This window comes from Coregonus clupeaformis, chromosome 11 (assembly GCF_020615455.1).
Source record: "Coregonus clupeaformis isolate EN_2021a chromosome 11, ASM2061545v1, whole genome shotgun sequence".
In the NCBI taxonomy this organism is placed as follows: Eukaryota; Metazoa; Chordata; class Actinopteri; order Salmoniformes; family Salmonidae; genus Coregonus; species Coregonus clupeaformis.
In genome coordinates, this window is record NC_059202.1 from 4,746,118 (window position 1) to 4,768,061 (window position 21,944).

Here is a 21,944-nt window from a genome sequence, read left to right on the forward strand (position 1 = left end):
CCATAATATGGACTTGGTCTTTTACCAAATAGGGCTATCTTCTGTATACCACCCCTACCTTGTCACAACACAACTGATTGGCTCAAACACATTAAAGAATAAATTAACTTTTAACAAGGCACACCTGTTAATTGAAATGCATTCCAGGTGACTACCTCATGAATCTGGTTGAGAGAATGCCAAGAGTGTGCAAAGCTGTCATCAAGGCAAAGGGTGGCTACTTTGAAGAATCTCAAATATAAAATATATTTTGATTTAACACTTTTTTGGTAACTACATGATTCCATGTGTTATTTCATAGTTTTGATAACTATATAATATAATATATATAACTATACAATATAGAAAATAGTATAAAATAAAGAAAAACCCTTGAATGAGTAGGTGTGTCCAAACTTTTGACTGGTACTGTATATAAGATATACTGTAGGAAGGCCGCAGGCATGACATATATTTCCTGTTAATGGGAATGATATTGATCATCTCGTAACACATGCTGACCTTTGGGAATCCCTATCATTTGTATTATAGTCTTTAGAGGTTAGTCGAACAAGAGTCATTGGCTCAAGAATCTATCGTCTCATGATGCAGACAGTATAATTGTCTTCTAAATGCTCCCCTGTGATACTAGAGTTCTGCATTCTTCAGTTTCACTCATCTGACATGAACTGTCACCACTTTCACCAGCACATAAAAACAAATCAAATATCACACTCACTGCCTTACCACACCATGCTTTGGTGAGTGTTGCATGGGGTCATTGCTTACAACACATTGTCTGTTGGTAAGTTTCTCTCCCCTAACTTTAAGCTGCACTTAGAATTTTAAAGAACACATTTATAATTGTTGCTGTGCCCTATAGATGCGCTAAAAAGGTAAATGGAACACGACCCTAAAAAATGTAAACGCCATAGAAATGTGTGGGGGAAAGATGTCGTGGGGGAAAGATCCCGAATCTCCTCATTGCCCCCCAGCAAAATTAGCCTATATTGTTTATACTGTATGTGTATTTCACACTATGTTAAAGGTAAAAATCTGAGTATAATGCTTGTATGGATGTCAAACCCAATATATGTTCATGTCATCATCACTTATCAACTGCATTACAGTTCAAAACAACTTTGACTACCACCACCAATTTCTCTATGCTAGCTATGCTACTAGCTCATACGAACGGGAGTTAGCATTTAGCAGTCACTTCTTCAAAACCTGAAAAGGGACAACTTCTAAATGTTCTGCAGCGAAAACAGCCAAATATATCCAAATCAGACTTTAGTAACCACATTGTGGGCCTGTTACAATATACACTGAGTGGACAAAACATTAAGGACACCTTCCTAATATTGAGATGCACCCTCCCCTTTTGCACTCAGAAGAGCCTCAATTCGTCGGGGCATGGACTCTGCTGTCAAAAGCGTTCGACAGTGATGCTGGCCCATGTTGACTCTAATGCTTCCCACAGTTGTGTCAAGTTGGTTGGATGTCCTTTGGGTGGTGGACCATTCCTGATACACACGGGAAACTGTTAAGCGCAAAAAACCCAGCAGCGTTGCAGTTCTTAACACAAACCGGTGCGCTTGGCACCTACTACCATACCCTGCTCAAAGACACTTAACTCTTTTGTCTTGCCCGTTCACCCTCTGAATGGCACTCATACACAATCCATGTCTCAATTGTCCTAAGGCTTAAAAATCCTTCTTTAACCTGTCTCCTCCCCTACATCTATGCTGATTTGAAGTGGATTTAACAAGTGACATCAATAAGGGATCATAGCTTTCACCTGGACTGTCATGGAAAGATAATGTGTCCTTAATGTTTTGTACACTCAGTGTATAAATCATTACGGATTTGACGAATATCCACTTTGTTAGATCAGATTTGTGGAATGTGTCTCAATGACGGCATCAGTGTCCTGCGTTCCATTGACCTCTTTACAGCATCTGTGCTAATGTATAATCTCACCTCAAATTTAGACTATCAGTCTCTGTCAGTTTTAAGAGTTGCTTCCTAGGATGGGAAAAAGGCAAAGTAGTACCAACCTACCCTGTTGCATATAGAATTGTATCTTATATAATTCTATATACTATAAAGTATAGATAATATACAGTATATATATATATATTTGATTTGTGAGACACTGTAGGAAACCAAATTAATGCAATAAATTCTTAGAATGACTTGTGTTTTTGTCTGTTTTTCCTAGAATCTAAAGAAATGTGTATAGAAACAAAACAAAAATGTCTCAAACATGACACAAATCAGTTGATACAAAATGAGTGACAATAAATCAGTGCTCAACTATAGTCATGGAAGAAACATGGATGGAAATGTGATTATTTAAAAGATCTGGTTGCTGGTAGCTAGCAAGTTATACAGGAGGTACAGTATACTGGTCCGATGGTATAGTGCAAACCTTGGGAGAAGTTGCGGAGGAGCATAGCCGCAGTATGAATGATACCCGAGACTGCCTAGTGTCTACAGCCTTGCATGGCTCTTGCACTGCTGTATCCCTCTAGCTCCTCTCCTCAACCATGCTACCTATGATTTCTCAGTTGCCTGTCTGTATTCTCTCCCCCTCCGCGGTCCACCCCAGTCCCGGAGGTGAACGGGCTGCAGGAGCCCAGCCTGGCTAAGCGTCTGCGGGGCACGCCGGAGCGCATCGAGCTGGAGAACTACCGTCTGTCTCTGCAGCGGGAGGAGGACCTAGAGGAGGTGCCAGAGGAGACGCTGGCCGAACATAACCTAAGCAGTGTATTGGACAAGGACACACACGCAGACCTGGGCTCCAGGTGAGACCACAGGGGAATAGTCAACTCTGCATGGGGTGACCTGTGGCAACAACTGTTGAATCTCAGTCATTTAACATAGGCCTATGTATAGTAAAACCGTTGTAGATACTTAAATTATCATTTTAATATTGCATGTTCGTATGTGATGATCGTTATGGTCAGTGTTTTTCTAGTATAGTAAGTGTTCTAGTATTGGATACATACAGTGGCAGTAAGTGTTGGTGTATGTGTATCCCCTTCCATGATGACTCTCCAACCCTGCCTGCTCTAACTTGCACCCCCCCCTCTCTTGCTCTCATACAGCAGCTCTGAGTCTGACATGGAGGAGGAGGACCAGGAGGATGAGGAGCAACATGAGGAGGAGCAGCAGGAGCCCCCCGGCCCCTCAGACCTGGGAGGAGTACCCTGGAAGGAGGCTGTGGAGCTCCATGCCAAGCTGAAGACCGACAGCGACCCAGGGGCTGAGGATGATGAGGGAGAGGATGATGAGGGAGAGGATGATGAGGGAGAGGATGATGAGGGAGAGGATGATGAGGGAGAGGATGGTGAGGGAGAGGACGGTGAGGGAAAGGACGGTGAGGGAGTGGTCGAGACACATGGTCACATCGCTAGGGATTTAGAAGTGGAGGAAGAGGACGAAGAAGAGGAGGAGGACGATGAGGAGGAATCGAGTGATGGTAAACATTTCTTTAACAGTTTCACAAACATCTATGCGGTTTCTCTGTGGTTTTCAGATGTCGTGTTGGAGTGCCGATCCTTAATATTCTGTCATGATTCAATGAAAAGGTAGTGATATGACATTTTTGAATGTAGCTAATGTTTGTAGTTGTTCTGAGAGGTAGCCTCCAGTAAACTGGTGTTAGATCCAGAGGGATGTCAATGTTTTCCCTATGATGTCATCCCTATGATGTCATCCCTATGATGTCATCCCTATGATGTCATCCCTATGATGTCTTCCTCATCCCTCCTCCTCATGTGTATGTGAACATTCGGTCTTCATCTCAACTCTGTGACAATTTGTCACAAAACAGACTGAATCTGCTTTTTATAGAAAAGTGTACCTCTTTCACCTGTCATTGTAAAGTCATTGTTTTCCTCATCTTCCCCGTTTCTCCTCCTCCCTCTTCCTCTCCTCCTTTTCCTCCATGTGTCTCCCGTACTGTGTGTGCTTGTGTGACGTCTGTGCCCGAATGCGTTTGTGTCTTTCCTGTGTCTGTGTGTGGGTTATTATGTGGGCGATGTCTCCCCCAACTGGTAGAGGGGGAGTACTGCCCATGGGAGCGGGAGCTCCAGTCAGGCCTATGGCTGGAGAAACTCCAAGACGAAGAGGATACCTGTAGATTTAAAGGTAGCACCACTGCCTGCACCCTGCGGATGAGTTTTGCAGTTTGTACACTGAACAAAATAACTATGAGTGAAGAAACCTTCTCATTATTTTTTTATTTTTTACCAGGCTTTCTCCTGAAGTGTTTTGTTGGCATTATTATGTTGTCTGATTTGGTTATGTTTGCAATATTATACGATTTTGAAAAGAGGAAGGATGATTATTTTTCATTCTCTGTTTTACATTTTCAAGCTGAAATATGACTTCCTGTTTTAGCCTAACCCTTTTAATGTTTTTCCAATTAACTTTTTTTTTTGCAACTTCTGTACTAATCGACTAATACTAAGAAAATGTACAGAGTCAGTTTTAGTCATTACAGTTTTAGCATGATAGACAGTGGTGTGATAACCATTGTTAAAGTATTTTTTAAATATATTTGTTCCTAATGTAATTACTGTAAAGCTGCTACTCTTGTTCCAGGATGCTAGTGCATGCAGCCTCCATCTTCCTCCTGTGGTATATCATATACAACTCTACTGTCTCCTACTGGTCTTTAATCACCTCTCTGCCTTCTCTCTCCTATCCCTTTTTTCTCTCTGTTCTGTCCTGTCTGTTCCCCTTTTCCTTTGTATTCCTCAACGACTGTCGGTCTCTCCTCCTCTCTCACCCTTATACAACCTGCAACTCAAATCCACACGCACCACTATCACACACCAACCATATATGGTCCAACCCCTACACCTCCATACAGCCAGGAACCTGCAGATCCAGCAAGTTCTGCAGCCTGTGGATCCGACGGGCATTAAGAATCTCAGAGGAGTCTCCGTACAGACAGAGGGGGACAAGGAGGGTCCTCCTGCCTCGGCCTCCCAGCCATCCACCACGCTCACCCAGCCCTCCTCCACAGGTAACCCAGCCCAGAGGAGCTCATCCCTGGGTACACTCCCAGAGCTGGCCCCGTGGCTCCTTGGCTGTTGGTCTCCGGGTTGGGGGAAGGGACCAGTGTGTCTCATCAGACTGGCTACTGCTGTGTGTCTGAGCCAGGAGGACCCACCCTGTTAACCCCAACATTAACAAACGTCTTGTCTATAATCATCTGTGATTTTGTTTTGATTGCCCTGCTTTATTTTATGTGTCTAATTTTTTTCAGCCTTTTATGTTGTCTCAGTGTTATCGCGGGGGGTCTGGGGTTGTGACTGGTGGACTAAGAGACACCGGTGTCACTGGGTCAGGTCAAAGGTCAACAATCACACCCCGGCTTCCTTCTTTTATTTATCCCGTTTCTTATTCTGTCTAGTTTGGCTTTGTTTTGTTCTGTTGTTTCTTTCCCATGTGTCTGTTCTGTTCTGTTCATTTCCTATCCCAATGTTTGTTTTGAATGTAGCCCCCGCCCACACATCTGCTCGTCATGAGGCTGTGCGAGTCTGGTTGGAGTCGGTGTCCGGAGGTAGTGCAGAGTGATATATGTGATCCTTATATATGATGACCCCTATACCTTAGCTCATAACTCTATTCTACTGTATACCGGCCTTCCTTAGAGCATGGCAGCACACACTCACACAGACACACACTCACAAGCATGCATGCCGTAACGATGCCACGCAAGAGAGCGTATCTCTCTTGGGGTCAGACCAACACTTGCACTACCTTTACCACTTTACTCACTCACCACCCAACCCCACTTCCCTGTACATCAGACTATACAGTACCGTACAGCAAATAGGAGTAGAAGGGGAGACAAGTTGCATAAGGTGTTCTAGACTTGACACATATTTATAGCAGCAAGCACCATCAAGAATGTAAGAGAATGAACTCAATCTGCCTCCTCTGCCTCTCCTCTTTTGCCTGCTGGCCAGCTTTTGGGTTATGGGAGGGATGGTTATAGGTCATGTTAAAGCATGTCAGATATCAGGGTCAGTGCAGGGTGCCAGGCCAGCCAGGGTAAAGCTCTCTAAAAGCGGTGCTGATAACACATAAGAATGATTTTCTCTTGTAGGCTACACTTCATTCACCAGAGCTGTTGCAAGTCTAGGGTAGTCTTTCTCTGCCTGCACAATGGTGTCTCTAGATGGGGAATGAATGTGGGTGGAGTTGACAGTTAGAGCACAGTAATTTTTCTGGAATAGTTGTTTTCCTCTGATATTAACAGTTGCATGTTTCTGAGGTGGGGTGACTCCCATTTCAAGCTTTTGGAGGGGTTTCGTTCTTGACTCACAGAAAACATACAAACTCTCTCACCTATAGTGTATCGAGCTCACAAGGACACTTTGGACGAGGGATACTTTTGCTTGTCCACTTCAACATGGATGCCATTAACACCTTTTGGTTGTGCAATTGCTTGATACAAGCGTCATGATTTGCATTTGCAGAAATGGATCAGTGCATGTCTCTAACCACTAATCATGTCATGATATATACTATTTTTGGTTTGTTTATGTGCGGAGACTGTTGTGCAAATATATGTAAATGTCATAATAACGTGTCTGTTAATATCTTACCTCAAATCTCTTTTTAAAGTTTGTCCCAGAAATGGACTTCTCCTAAGCCTAGTCTGCAGTAGTAGTTGTTGTTGTTATAGCATAGCTTTTTAAAATCCCGTTTCATATGCTTTTATCTCATTCCTGTTCTTCACGCTTCAAATTCACCCAAAGGCATTTTCTTAAGTATTTGTTTAATAACACTTTGTTTCTTATCTTTTACTCTGAGGTCAGAAATGCAGAGGGTTCAGATTAGGGTTGCTCCACCTCAAAAAGCACAAGAAAGAGGATTTTGACACCCACCGTCTCAAATTGTTCTGAAATCGTTTCTGTAGTTAGAAACACATGAGATTAGCATTCCTGCAACATTATTTTGTTGAAATATAATTTGATCTCTAAGAAATTAAGCTAATTGATTGCACCCAAATTGGACATTTAAATGTATAGGGTTCATATAATATTCAATAAATATAGTACCCAACATCCTATTTGGACCAAACTTTTTCCTACCAATAAGTAAGACATGAGTAATCAAAAAATAATAATTATGTGAAAACCACCCACGGACCCCCCACACCCCGCGACAATCCCACTCCAACAACCAGTATACAGTATCAGTTCTCTATATCTGACAAGTAGTATGGCGCTGCGGCTTGGAGTATTGTTTCTTCATACTATGTGATGTATTCCCAGTGAATTTGGTGATGGTTATTTTCCCCCTGTTCAGAGAAATTAGTCATTAAAGTTGTTAGGTTTATGCCCCATCATACATCCTGATATGACCAGGTTCTGACCACTAGATGGTGCTGTTCCTGCTATTAGATGGAAAAGGTGTGAATAATCCCCCCATTTTAAAGGGATAGTTCACCCAAATAAAAACATTACATAATGGTTTCCTTACGCTGTTAGCTGTCTATGGACAAGTTATAACAGCAATCCATGCTTTGGTTTTGTTTACCTGGCCACCGTTTCAAATGCTAACTTTTGTCAATGCAAGTCAATGGTCCCTATATTAGCACTTTCACGCTTCATGTCCAAATCATCCTAAAGTGTCCAAAAATGGATTGTGTAACACGATTAAGTTGCTTATATGATTTGGACATGAACCGTGAAAATGCTAATATAGGTACAATTGACTTGTACCAATTGGATTTGTACCATTTAATGCAAAAAAGTTAGCATTTGAAACAGTGGCCAGGTAAACAAAACAAAAGCATGGATTGCTGTCCATATACTGCTTCCAGGGTAAGGAAACAAATATGTCATTTAGCAATTTGGAACTATCCCTTTAATATTGAGGGGGGGAAATACACTACATGGCCAAAAGTAAATTAGTGGATTCGGCTATTTCAGCCACACCCGATGCTGACAGGTGTGTAAAATCGAGCACACAGCCATGCAATCTCCATAGACAAACATTGGCAGTAGAATGGCCCGTACTGAAGAGCACAGTGACTTTCAACGTGTCACCATTGTAGGATGCCACCTTTCCAACAAGTCAGTTTGTCAAATTTCTGCCCTGGTCTGGGGCTGTTTTTCATGGTTCGGGTTAGGCCCCTTAGTTCCAGTGAAGGGAAATCTTAACGCTACAGCATACAATTACATTCTAGACGATTCTGTGCTTCCAACTTTGTGGCAACAGTTTGGGGAAGGCCCTTTCCTGTTTCAGCATGACAATGCCCCCGTGCACAAAGCGAGGTCCATTCAGAAATGGTTTGTCGAGATCGGTGTGGAAGAACTTGACTGGCCTGCACAAAGCCCTGACCTCAACCCCATCGGCCACCTTTGGGATGAATTAGAACGCCTAATTGCCCAACATCAGTGCCAGACCTCACTAATGCTCTTATGGCTGAATGGAAGCAAGGCCCCGCAGCAATGTTCCAACATCTAGTGAAAAGCCTTCCCAGAAGAGTGGAGGCTGTTATAGCAGCAAAGAGGGGACCAACTCCATATGTATGCCCATGATTTTGGAATGAGATTTTGACAAGCAGGTGACCACATACTTTTGGCCATGTAGTGTATTTTCAACCTAATAGCAGGAACAGCACCATCTAGTGGTCAGAACCTGCTAATATTTCTCTGAACAATCCGCAGCTCCAAACTACTGGTCAGACATAGAGAACTGATACTGTATACTGGTCGTTGGGGTGGGATTGGCGTGAGGTGTCTGTGGGTGGCTTTTGACCTGTTTTTTTGGGGATTCCTCATGTATTACTTATTGGTAGAAAAAGGTTTAGCCCAAATCAGCCAATTTGGGTGCAATCAGTTAGCTTAATTTTTCAGAGATCAAATTATATTCAAACAAAATAATGTTGCAGGAATGCTTATCTTATCTGTTTCTAACTGCAGAAACCATTTCAGAACATATGTGATGGTGGATGTCATGGTTTGCTGAAATGACATGGAATGACCCATTAGACTGCTTTGAGCAGGTCTTAGACAGCTCTCTTTGGTTGAACCTAACTGAAAGCTCAGTTTTATACCCCTGTTTAACTGTTTCCACTCTCTCCTGTGCCCTCAGAGCCCTGTGAGGAAGATGACCCGGAAGCAGAAGTGGGGAGCCATGATTTTGAGCCAGGCACCGAGATGGACCAGGGTATGGAACCAACTTATTCAGCAAATCTCTACTATTTTGTTTTCTACTTATGTATCTAATATTTGATTGAGGCTTCACAGAAGGTGTATTAAGAACACTGTGCTAAATGAGCTATGGTGACTGATCTTGTCTATATAATTACAGAGGACATTCCCTCTGACGCGGAGGCTGAGGCTCGTCTCCACCAGTCAGAGATCAGTGAAGTGCTTCTTGAAGAAGACAAGAATTTGCAGAGTCAGGGGATCGCCTGTAGCATTGAACAAACTAGTGTCAGTCCGGTGAAGTTAGTTGGGGAAGTTGTGCTCTCGCCAGTCAAACCACCGACTCCACAGCCTGAATTGCAGGTACGAAATGTTTCCCTCTCATCTAGTTCTGTGGTCTTGGCATTCAATGAGTTTGTCAAAGGCTAAATGCACCTCTTCCTCTGCTTGTGTTCCAGATGTCTCACACGTCTCCTCCCTACCTGGTCAAATCCCCTGGCATGCGCTTTTTCCCAGAACCCTTTGCTCCGGAGGACGTCACAATACCGCAGAGGACAGTTCAGACCCCTAACGCCAAGAGCCCCCAATACACTACCCCCGCCCCGTCCCCCATTCGCTCCCCTATCCGCTCCCAGCCTATCCCACTGCCCGAGACGGTCACCCCAAAATCCCCTGTCAACTCTCCACCCTGCTCCTGCCCCCCGACAGGGAACCCGCTGTCTCCCATCTGTGCCCAGCCGTTGCCCTGCCACGAGCCCTCCTCACCCCTCATCTCGGACTCCCCTGTCAGAACTCAGCCTGTCCCTGCTGTCACCTCCACGCCGCTGGCCAAACCAGCCTCCTCTGACAGGACTACCCCCGAGCCACAAAAATCTCTGGACCTCACTGACGAAACCCCGGTGAAGAAGACAGACATCATCGAGGAGTTCTGGCAGAAGAGTGCCGAGATCAGGAAGAGCCTGGGTCTCACCCCACTGGACCGTAGCAGCAGCAGCAAAGCCCCAGAGAAGAGTCATGTTACTGTGGGTAAGGTGCCCACTCCGGACTCCCCCTCGACCAAGTCCTACACCCCAGAGGATCTGTCGGAGGAGCTTAGGCCTTCCCCTTCCCCCTTCACCGGTCGCTCGGTCATTCGCAGGCTGAACATTACGGTGGAGGGCCAGGTCATCTCCCCCGTGGAGCCTAAGAGCAATGGCTCGGACCGGAGGGACCTCAGCAGCAGCTCCGGCCTGGGCCTCAACGGCAGCATGGCCACCAGCCAGGCAGCCAGCGACAGCTACCACACTTCCGACTCCACCATGCTCACCCCGCCCTCCAGCCCCCCGCCGCCCCCGCCCAAAGAGGAGCCAGCTACCCTCAGGCAGCAGCACCAGGTCTCCTGGAACAATGGGATCGAGGGCCCCACTACACCTGAGCCAGCCAAGAAGCCAGCTAAGGCTGCACCCACCAAGACCAAGAGCCCTGTGCCTGCACCAAGGACCCAACTCAGCCCTGTGTCTGTGCCCAAGCCTGCCCCCAGGACTACACCAGTCACTTCGCCGGTCACTGCTCCAGTCACTGCTCAATTGGTGGTCATGAGACGGGATAAGAGCAGCAAACCACGTCGGGAGGAGGTGAGGAAGTCGTTCGTGGAGTGCGTGGCGGAGATCCCGTTTGCGGACGATGTGGAGGACACGTACGACGAGCGGACGCCGGACACAAACATGGACAGGTTCTACACCCCGCCCAGCAGCAAGCCCAACAGGGAGAGAGAGAAACGTCCCCTGCACCTGGCCCTGGCCATGGAAAACGGAAAGCCGATTTTCCCTGTGAACCAGCAGGCCTCGAAGAGCCAGAAGGCCCAGCAGTTCTCCCCTGAGGCCAAGGAGATAGCCGAGGAGCGGATGAGAGCCAGAGAGAAGTCCATCAAGAGCCAAGCTTTGAAGGACGCCATGGCCAAGCAGCTCAACAAGATGAAAGAGACGGACACGGCCAAGGGCACCGCCGCTAAAGTGGTGTGGAACGCCTCATCAGAGACGTCCGGGAAAAGTACTAAGAAGTCATCCGGCTCTCCAAAGAAGTCTGCAGTGAAATCTCTGGAGTCAAAGAAGGCTGAGACTCTACCGGAGCGTTTCTTTAGCAGTCAGGGAAACAAGAGTCTGGACAGCTCAACCGTCTCCTCCGACGGCTCCGCCTCGGGGGGCAAGAGCAAGAAGCGTAGCTCTCTTTTCTCTCCACGCAAGAACAAGAAGGAGAAGAAAGCCAAGAACGAAAGCCAGCTCTCCGTCAAGCACGGCACAGACGAGACGCCGTCGCCGCCCAAACACAAGTCCCTGTGGAAGACTGTGTTCTCAGGGTACAAGAAAGACAAGAAGAAGAATAAGGATGACAAGTCGTGTCCCAGTACGCCATCCAGCTCCACCACCAACGACTCCGGGAAGAAGCGATTGTCGCCTCTCGGCAGGTCGTCAGGTGAGACTGACAGAGAAACAAGGGATGTCATGGCGCCTGTAGTTTACCAGTTTACCATGGACCGTAGTTTACCATGGTTTACAATGGCCTGTAGTTTACCATGACTTGCTTAGAGCATTTAGTCTTGATGTCGGTCTTTGGTTATATGTTCCTGGCTAGTTATTTTAGTTATGGTTACATCAAGTCCAGAGATAAATAACAGATAGTTATGCTGTCTTTGTTTTTTCCATTCCAGATTTGAAGTCGCGCAGAAACCTGAGCTTCTCTGAGGACTCGGATCTGTCATGTGATGATGTGCTGGAGAGGTCTTCCCAGAAGTCTAGGACAGACGTGAGTCATGTTTGTCACTCAAAGTTTTATTTTCATCCCTCATCAGTTCACACTTGAAAACCTCACCCCAACTGTGGTCATTTTTTTGTGTTTTCATATGTTGTTTTAAATCCTTTATATTCCAAGCGGCATACGGACATCTTTGACCTAGTGTCAGACATTCAGAAGGAAACGATGAAGGAGGAAAAAGCGGAGATGGAGAGAAAAAGGAAAAAAATAAGGGAAAGGGAAAAAGAAAGAGAAAAGGAACGAGAAAGAGGTCGGGACCTTGATCGATTCATAGAAAAAGAGGAAGAGGAGGTACTACACTAGGTGCTACAGTGGGATGAATGCTTTTGAATTTCAAACAAGCATAAAAATGGAAATGTTGAATGTAAATTACAATAACTTTTTGGGACTATATTATACTCAAGCACATAAATTCTTCTTTTTAACAGAGTTATTATCTGGTACCCAAAACAGTATTATAAAAATAGTCAAGATAGGTCTGGAGCTTTTCCATTTACTACAAATTGAAGTGGCATTTTGTTCTGTCTGCAAGCAAAGTAACAACGTATTAGTATAGTATTAATAGTAGGAATTGATTGAAGTTCAATGTTAAATTAAAATCTCCCTACCATCATATCTAAGCCATTATGACACCAATGTAGATTAAAATGGTCAACAACTCTACCTGTGTGAAGCTAGCCACAATAAGGATTAGCCACAATAGTGGAATTTGCGGTTCGCCTTCAAAATAAAAGCCCCCCATTGAAAGTGATAAAAATGGATACAAATCGTGGAATCATCCCATATTTGGACTAGTTAATGATAAACAAGTTCGGAATGTTGTTATATAAATTCAACAAAAGACAATAATTAGTTAATTTGACAAAGTATAAATCAGTTGAAATTGCACTATGGAAGTATTAGACTTTAGAATTGCATTGGGGGCATACTGACAGGGATCCAAAACATTAAGGACACCTGCTCTTTCCATGACATAGACTGACCAGGTGAAAGCTATGATCCCTTATTGATGTCACTTTTTAAATCCACTTCAATCAGTGTAGATGAAGGGGAGGAGACAAGTTAAAGAAGGATTGTTAAGCCTTGAGACAACTGAGACATTGTTTGTGTATGTGTGCCATTCTGACGGTGAATGGGCATGAAAAATATTTAAGTGCCTTTGAACGGGGTATGGTAGTATGTGCCAGGCGCATCGGTTTGTGTCAAGAACTGCAACACTGCTGGGTTTTTCACGCTCAACAGTTTCCTGTGTGTATCAAGAATGGTCCACCACCCAAAGGACATCCAGCCAACTTAACACAACTGTGGGAAGCATTGGAGTCGACATGGGCCAGCATCCCTGTGGAATGCTTTTGACAACTTGTAGAGTCCATACCCTGACGATTTGAGGCTGTTCTGTTCTTTTATTTTTTATTTTACCTTTATTTAACTAGGCAAGTCAGTTAAGAACAAATTCTTATTTACAATGATGGCCTACACCGGCCAAACCCGGACGACGCTGGGCCAATTAATGTTTGTACACTCAGTGTATATGCACTGTACAACCTAACCTATGGATGTTGCACCCATGTAACGGAGTATCAGCTTACCCAGTGCCACTCACAGAACACAACTGTGTAAAGTTGACACAAATATTAGCATCTTAGCTCTAGGGGAAAAAAAAAAAGTGCACCCAGGGGGGGACCCCAGGACCGAGTTTGGGAAATCCTGATCTAGGAGGAGGGTTAAATTGAATTGGTTTTACATGTATTAGTGAACAGTGAAAATATGCAGTGTCTGGCAAAAATAAATCTTCTGCAAAACGAGCCCCACACATCTGACTTAATTTGCATTCATTATGCTGAAATAGTTGAAATTCAAAAGTGTTTAGTCCGCTGCTGCTCTGTATTTGTGGAGGTTTATACAGTAGAATAGATGGAGCTCAGGGCCAGAGGCAAGCATTCCTCATGCTAACCTTTTAAAGACTTTCCAAAGCAACTCTGAATAAATAAAGTGGGCGTTTCCTGTTGTTGTTATTGTCTTGCCCATGGTTATGATTACAACAGACGCTGAACATGTATCGGAGCATGGAAAACATGACTTCAGTCATATTTTGGAACCAGGCTCCTAGACTAAATATGTCTGATGGTACAGCATAAAACTTGTTTTTAGCTCAAACAATTTAACAAAATGGCTTTTCATGTTCGTTAACAGTTGATCTCTTCACTACAAGGGATCTGGCCCTGTGACGTTCATTGAGGAACATCAGGAATCATTTATCCAGAATAGTCTCGATTAGTTTTTGTGTTCAGTCGTTCGTTTAGTGTTTGTCGTTTTTTAGAGATGTGATGTTGAGTAGTTTAATGACAGTTCTGTGGAGTGAAATAGTACCTTTACTTCTCACTGAAATAGTAGGTGATGTACTGTATCTTATTGTCACTTATTTTTGTCTCAGACTGCTCTTCTAGTAGCTGTGCAGATGAATCTACACTGAACAAAAATATGAACGCAACATGTAAAGGGTTGGTCCCATGTTTCATTAGCTGAAATAAAAGATCCCCGAAATTTTCCAGACGCACAAAAGGCGTATTTCTCTCAAATGATGTGCACAAATTTGTTTACATCCCTGTTAATGAGCATTTCTCTTTTGCCAAGATAATCCATCCACCTGACAGGTTTGGCATATCAAGAAGCTGATTAAATAGCATGATCATTACACAGGTGCAATTTGTGCTGGGGACAATAAAAGGCCACTCTAAAATGTGCAGTTTTGTCACACAACACAATGCCACAGATGTCTCAAGTTTTGAGGGAGCGTGCAATTGTCATGCTGACTGCAGGATTGTCCATCAAAGCTGTTGCCAGAGAATTGAATGTTCATTGCTTTACTATAAGCCGCCTCAACGTTGTTTTAGAGAATTTGGCATTATGTCCAACTGGCCTCACAACCGCAGACCAGGTGTATGGTGTCGTTTGGGCGAGCGGTTTGCTGATGCCAACGTTGTGAACAGAGTGCCCCATGGTGGCAGTGGGGTTATGGTATGGGCAGGCATAACCTACGAAAAAAACGAACACAATTGCATTTTATCGATGGCAATTTGAATGCACAGAGATACCATGACGAGATCCTGAGGCCCATTGTCGTGCCATTCACCCGCCGCCATCACCTCATGTTTCAGCATGATAATGCACGGCCCCATGACGCAAGGATCTGTACACAATTCCTAGAAGCTGGCCTGCATACCCACCAGACATGTCACCCATTGAGCATGTTTGGGATGCTCTGGATCGACGTGTACGACAGTGTGTTCCAGTTCCCGCCAATATCCATCAACTTCGCACAGCCATTGAAAAGGAGTGGGACAACATTCCACTGGCCACAATCAACAGCCTGATCTATGCAAAGGAGATGCGTCGCGCTGCATGAGGCAAATGGTGGTTATACCAGATACTGACTGTTTAAAAAAAAAAAAATCTGTATTCCCAGTCATGTGAAATCCATAGATTAGGGCCTAATGAATTTATTTCAGTTGACTGATTTCCTTATATGAACTGTAATTCATTAAAATCTTTGAAATTGTTGCATGTTGTGTTTATATTTTAGTTCAGTATATTTTTGAGCAATCCCTTCTCATTCATTTAATCAACCGTTACTGTTTTATTCACGTTGTCTCTGGGTATCTATTTCAATACAAATGATTTCATTTCAGTGTTTGATGACTAATTCATGGTAGTAATGTTGATTCACCACTCATCACTGCACCCTCATCTTTGTGTTGATGGGGGGACCTTTAACATTGCCTGTTTGATTGTACCCATTTAATAATTCCATTTGTTTGTTTTGTTTTTTTTCTGTTTGTTTTGTTTTCCCCAAGTCTGTTTATGTCCCTCACGCATTGGCGTTCAAGAGAGCGTACGCCACCAAGGTAGTGTGTACATGCATGTCCATTGGCCCACGTCATATTACCCCTGCGCATTAGCCAACCGTTGCACTACTACCCTAACCCTCTCCATCCTTTTTGCCACAGCGGCTACCCTGACCGCATAACTAACCATTACTCTTCAGATGCATGTCACAGCCAGGCCACAGCCCCCTCCCCTCTGCTGGAGGTCCAAACTACTGCACTCCTCATTTTTCTGGTCACAATGAATGACAACTATCCAATATGCCCACCCGTGCTGTTCCTCTGTCTGCTCCGGTCGGGTGTCAATCAGCTTATCTTTTGTCTGTACTGGTCTGATGTTAACCCACTATTCTCCAACGCTGCTATCAGATCCACTTGGATTCCAGCTACCTCTTCTTGTTACAGTCTGCTCATTTTCTAAACTCTCTCTTTTCCTATATCAAATGTTCCTATATTTAAATTATATTACATTTTTCATATTTGTTTTTTTTTTCACTCCAAATACAAACTTTTATTGCAGAAAAATAATAACTGAAAGAGGACAAGGACCTCTTTTAAATGTACATAGACCAACTCATAAAATATGATGGAAACTTTTCCATACATTTCTGAGAATGTATAGGCTTATAGACTGGGGAAATATTACGAGTTAGAGAAATGATACAAGGAAATCTAAGGTATCTCATAGATTTGTAGTTATGTGTATTTGTGTCTGTTCAGTTTGGATTGTGTGTTGTGAACTACAGGTTGTGTTAGAGCAGATTGTGGTAGCTGCCCTGTCTATAAGATCCCTGTAGTTAGTCTTACCCTTTGGGCCTTATGCCATTTCTAGAATTGGTGAGCTCTTCTCGTACTCAATGGTAGTCTTTGGTATAACTGATAGCCACCTCCCAGAAAGAAACACCAGTTTTCTATTTAATCCCACTGCTATCGTTCTCTCCAATAGGATTACATTAGACTATATCAGTCACCCCTGTAAGCGCTCGCTGGTCTCTTCACTGTAGAAAAGGTTCTGGGAATGTTCTTTGAACGTTCTGTGAACAGAGAGGTTCCACTGTCCTGTCTTGTGTAGGGCTTAAGGCCTCTGACATGGTTGTAATGTTGTTTCAGAAAACCTACACAGAGGAGGAGCTCAATGCCAAGCTGACACGGAGGGTACAGAAAGCTGCCCGGCGACAGGCCAAGCAGGAGGAGCTGAAGAGACTGCACAGAGCCCAGGTAAGCAGCCAATAGGACATTTTGTGATGGAAAAAGTCCACACTGCACAGGAGTGTTTAACCGGTGAACCAAGACCGCTGTGAATTATGAATGATTTTGGCAAGCCCCAATTTGATGTCTTTGAAGATCAAGACAATACTAATTAGCTATGCATCCTCTGTGTTGCCGCTTATGAATATTTGATGACAAAAAGTAAGCCTATTTACCGAAGAACAAAAACGGATCCAACTTTGAGACGTTAATTATTAAGAGGGTTTCAGACACGACCTTTAAACTCTTCTCATACAAAAATGTTTTAGTTTATGGAACTGTGTGGGTTCATTCAAATGTTTTGGATTTGTGGGCTATGAGAGACTCTCCAAGACCCTCTGCAAGTGTCTTTGTGTGTGTGTGTGTGTGTGTGCACGTGTTCTGAATTATTCGTTCCCTCACTCAGACCATCCAGAGGCAGCTGGAGCAGGTGGAGGAGAAACAGAGACAGCTGGAGGAGAGGGGCGTGGCCGTGGAGAAAGCCCTGCGAGGGGAAGCAGGTACATATCTTTCACTCTTACGTCTTCTTATTCTGATTGGGTTACATCCCCCAAGGGCCCGCCCGTGGGGTATGGTCATACTTTTTTAATGTTGGGATTGGGAAAAGAGTTTGGAGCTTTTCATTCAGTTTGTTGATGTACGTGGGTCCTAGTTGGGTGGAGATGATCCTCTTCAACAATTGTATATGTTAATCTCTATTTTGTTCTAATACATTTCTATATGTTATATGCTACTATACGCTGCTTGTATACTAAATACATTCTGGATATGCAAGTACAAATTCAGTTTGACTGCTTGCCCTCTAAATCAACTCAACCACTCTCAAACGCTGTTACTGAGGGTCTCTTGTCTGTAACAATGTTCCTCTAAACGTGCATTGACCTCCCTTTTATGTAGTAAAAGTGGTTTTGATAGCAGCAAACTAGACTTTTCACAAACCTATACTTTTCACAAACCCAGTCACCCAGGTTTAGCAAGGAATGAAAGTATATCTTACATTTGTAGAAATCCTACTCTTGGATATGGATATACAGTTTCTGGATACTGGTGGTATCTGTTACTCTGAAACAATGCATTCAAACTATGCAAGACAAGGGACTATCACAGACATCTGTACTTTCACTCAGTGAAGAAGTCATTATTGGTTACTGTAGAACATGACACAATGCTAACACAGCTTTAATATAGTTTCAAGGCATGGAAAGTATAGCATAAATAGAACATTTTGTAATTTACTCTTGGCATGAAAATAATCGGTCACTTTTTGAGTGATTTAGTCTCAATATAATGTATAATTACTTGTAATCTACAGGATTCTTGCTGAATACTACACAAACTGGTGAATGCTTGCTTATAATATAGCTATGGTGACTTTCTACACCCGAAAGAATAAGACCAATTGAATGACAACCTTGAGGTGTAGGAGTCGATCTTGATTGGTCATTTTGCTTATCTTACTAAAACTTTTTTCCATCAAATTTCTCTCAAATGGACTTTAACCTCTCTATCGTCTACTCTTTTAAAGGATTGTATAAAGGGACTTATTGTACTATACCAAAACAACACAAAAGAAGATCAGGTATTAGACTCACTGTAGTTAATATAAGACCCGTACTGTACTCTACATGTCATTTGTGGTGACACACTGCAACAGTCTTCCATCTCTGAACATTTTATCTTTGTACTCATTTTTTCTGTTGGTCATCGTCTGAGCTGCATGCGATTTGGAGAATGTCTGTTTCAACATAGATTTGTATGTGCTCACACTGGATGTGGTTGTCCACATAGCCTCATATGGAAGGGTTTATATTCGCCAAGATTGAGTTCATGCTACATTGTGTTTATCTATTGGTATGGTCAATAATCAAAAGTGGGGATACTTACAAGAAATCTTAACCCACCAACCCTTTGGGTTGTATCAGATGAGTAAGTGACGTACACTCTGACACTCCAGAGCTGGTGTTGCCTCCTACTCACACACAGTTCATAACTCATACACAGAGGCAGTACCCAGCCATACAGCAAATCTATGTAGCCATCCTATCATTACGGAAAATGCCATGTAGTACAAGCCAATATGTGTACTTGACTGCGTATGTATTGTGGTGAGTGTGTATATTGTGGTGTGTGTGGATGTGATGTGGATGCAATCACATGCATGACCCTGTTGTTGCAGATTCGTATTGCCCAGTGGTGGCTGTGTGTGTACAATAACTCGTATCTCTAATATATCCCTGTTGTAGACTATTGGGGAGAGTCTAATTACAGTGAAATCCTGGACTTGCATCTGGGCGGTATGTATTTCAAATCTGTCGCTTCCAACTAACTAACAGCTAACCCACCTATCTGTCTTTCCCAGCTATACTACTGGTCTGGAGCTTGTTTCCCCTTAGCTTCATTCCCTGCTGCTGCAGTAGCCTACTCACCCTCTGACCCCTTCACACCTAGCACACACACGGTCAGAAAGATCACACACTTTTCTTATCTTGGCATCTTAAAATAGTTTGATCATTTTCACAGACTCTTTGATCATTTTAACGTTAATGTCACTGCATTGATTACATAATGATTTTACAGCATTGGGATAGTGTACAAGTTTTTATTTAATTTTTTTATTATACGCATGCTAACATCCACCCACCCAACTGGAAAGTAGTACAGCCCTGCCTCTTACTGACCCTTAAACTCCTAACTAAACCCATGGTCTGGCCCTTGACTAGCCCTTAGCCCACCCCTTCTACCTTAGAGCTGTGTGCTGTGGTACTAAATCCACTCCTGTAGTCCCAGCTCTGGTGCCACTGCTCCTCTGCCTCTCCCATACCTGCCCCATTGCTTAACTCCCTGTACTGTACATGTCTGTGCTGAAAGGCACCCTATTCCCTATATAGTGCACTACTTTTGACCAGGGCCCTATATAGTGCATTACAGTTGACCAGGGCACATAGGGCGCTGGTCAAAAGTAGTGCACTATATAGGGAATAGGGTTTGGGCCATGGTCATAAATAGTTCACCATACAGGGCCATAGGGCTCTGGTCAAAAGTAGTGCACTACATAGGGAATAGGGTGCCATTTCGGACGCAACCTGTGATGGTCCAACAGTGTCTCCGTCTTATTGACCCAGGGTGGATGTGGTGTGTGTCCGTTAGACTGTTATTCTCTCTGTGATGATGCTGTCCAGCCATGTTGTCGTTGTCACCACCCATTAGACAGGAGATGGTGTGGAGTGTTGTAACACTGGGAAAAATCTATCTGGCCATTGTCCCCCAATAATATGATCACATTCATGAATTTCATGCCCCCTTTGACTATTGTTCTTCACTTCCTCACTTTGTGGTTTATCATGCCTCGGTACAATTCCATGCAACCATCATAAATGTTTAGTTTCTTGAGATAAGGCATCCATTGCACAGAAGGTAAGTATTTCTGGAATTGGAGAATGAGAGACACAATTGACACTTTTGGTTTGATCCTCCAAACTGAATGCAGTGGTCTCAAGCTTCGGGGCTGTGTGGAGGATAAGGTCTGCATTTTGCAGGTTGGGCCTGGTCTGGTACAGTGTTGGCCTGTGTGGTAAAGTGATGTGGACTGGCATCCATCTGACTGGCTCTGGCTGAATCATGCTCTGCGACACAGGCTGTTGTGGGAAGCAGCATGGCTGTGCTGTGTGTGTGTGTGTGTGTAGTAGCCCTGTAGGGGGTGCTAAAAGCTAGCGAACAAAACTGTCATGCTCTCGCTTTTGGCCAGCAGGGTTGTCTGCAGCGACATCTTGTATATCACTCCATTTATGACCATAATCACCTCCAATAGGCACGCTAGTTTCACAATCCACTGATTCTCAATGATTTGGAATTTCATATACATATTCTATTCCATAACTTTGATTTTATGATGAGGTACGAGGCAGAACCAATACGCTCTAAAATCTCACAGCAATGAGTGTATAAGTGATAGCCTATCTTGTTTGAGTCGAGAGTTATTATGATTCTACATGGCAGTTTTTCCAACACTTCTTCCTCCTATCCTCAGTGATAGTCCCTTGTGGTTCAATTTCCCAGCATTCCATTCTCTCCCAGCTCTGTCACACAGGTCTCAGACTTTTCAGTACATTGTGTGTGTTTCCTGTCTGTATCGGTGTGTGACAGTGTATGACACCATCCCTCCTATTCACATGTCCTATCAAAATCATTCCCATTGTGCGTTCCATACTCTTTGGGATAGAAGGCTCTTCCTTGTTGAGAAAATTAAATTACTTTGTCTATTTTCCACTTTACTAACTCTACTATATCCAGTAGATAGTATGAACTAATTTTCCGTGAGTCCTCTGTAGCTCAGCTGGTAGAGCACGGCGCTTGTAACGCCAAGGTAGTGGGTTCGATCCCCGGGACCACCCATACACAAAAAAAACAAAAAAAGTATGCACGCATGACTGTAAGTCGCTTTGGATAAAAGCGTCTGCTAAATGGCATATTATTATTATTAGAACATTCTCGCTGAGGTTCACATGCATTTGTACGAAATGCTAATTTGCACTTCAAAATAGCCACAATAGCGTCAAAAAATACAAGTTGTTATGTTTACCTGGAAGAGCTGAAATATCTTCAAGGATGGAATAATGAAATCATCTAAGCAGGAAAGAGTTATTTTCTATTTCTGTAAACCTTGAGTTTTATTTGGATGAATCCAATTTGCAGAGCATTGTCAACACATTACACAACATGATGTTGTAAAGGCTCCTATGGACAATACTGTCTTGCTTAGTTTGAGGGGTATTATTCTGATGAACAGATGAAAGAAGAAGATTATTTCCCCTCCCGTTCTCCAGCCCTTTATGTTTTCCCTCCCTCCCTCCCTCCC

At 43.6% G+C, this 21,944-nt stretch overlaps 1 protein-coding gene across 9 annotated transcripts in view; it reads left to right on the top strand.

Annotated features, from left to right (window-relative positions):
- mical3a (microtubule associated monooxygenase, calponin and LIM domain containing 3a) overlaps window positions 1-21,944 on the top strand; it is a 133,405-nt gene that overhangs the window by 104,567 nt on the left and 6,894 nt on the right. For 3 of the 9 annotated variants that reach the window (XM_041890601.2, XM_041890602.2, XM_041890603.2), the window contains exons 23-36: window positions 2,594-2,789; window positions 3,093-3,466; window positions 4,048-4,137; window positions 4,865-5,020; window positions 9,112-9,186; window positions 9,331-9,530; window positions 9,626-11,618; window positions 11,854-11,948; window positions 12,075-12,248; window positions 15,812-15,862; window positions 16,952-17,059; window positions 17,496-17,589; window positions 18,615-18,668; window positions 19,333-19,383. In XM_041890601.2, the coding sequence (XP_041746535.2) occupies window positions 2,594-2,789; window positions 3,093-3,466; window positions 4,048-4,137; window positions 4,865-5,020; window positions 9,112-9,186; window positions 9,331-9,530; window positions 9,626-11,618; window positions 11,854-11,948; window positions 12,075-12,248; window positions 15,812-15,862; window positions 16,952-17,059; window positions 17,496-17,589; window positions 18,615-18,668; window positions 19,333-19,383 (3,711 nt within the window). The remainder of the gene's footprint in view (window positions 1-2,593; window positions 2,790-3,092; window positions 3,467-4,047; window positions 4,138-4,864; window positions 5,021-9,111; window positions 9,187-9,330; window positions 9,531-9,625; window positions 11,619-11,853; window positions 11,949-12,074; window positions 12,249-15,811; window positions 15,863-16,951; window positions 17,060-17,495; window positions 17,590-18,614; window positions 18,669-19,332; window positions 19,384-21,944) is intronic. The other 6 variants (XM_041890604.2, XM_041890606.2, XM_041890605.2 and 3 more) reach the window with 5 other exon arrangements.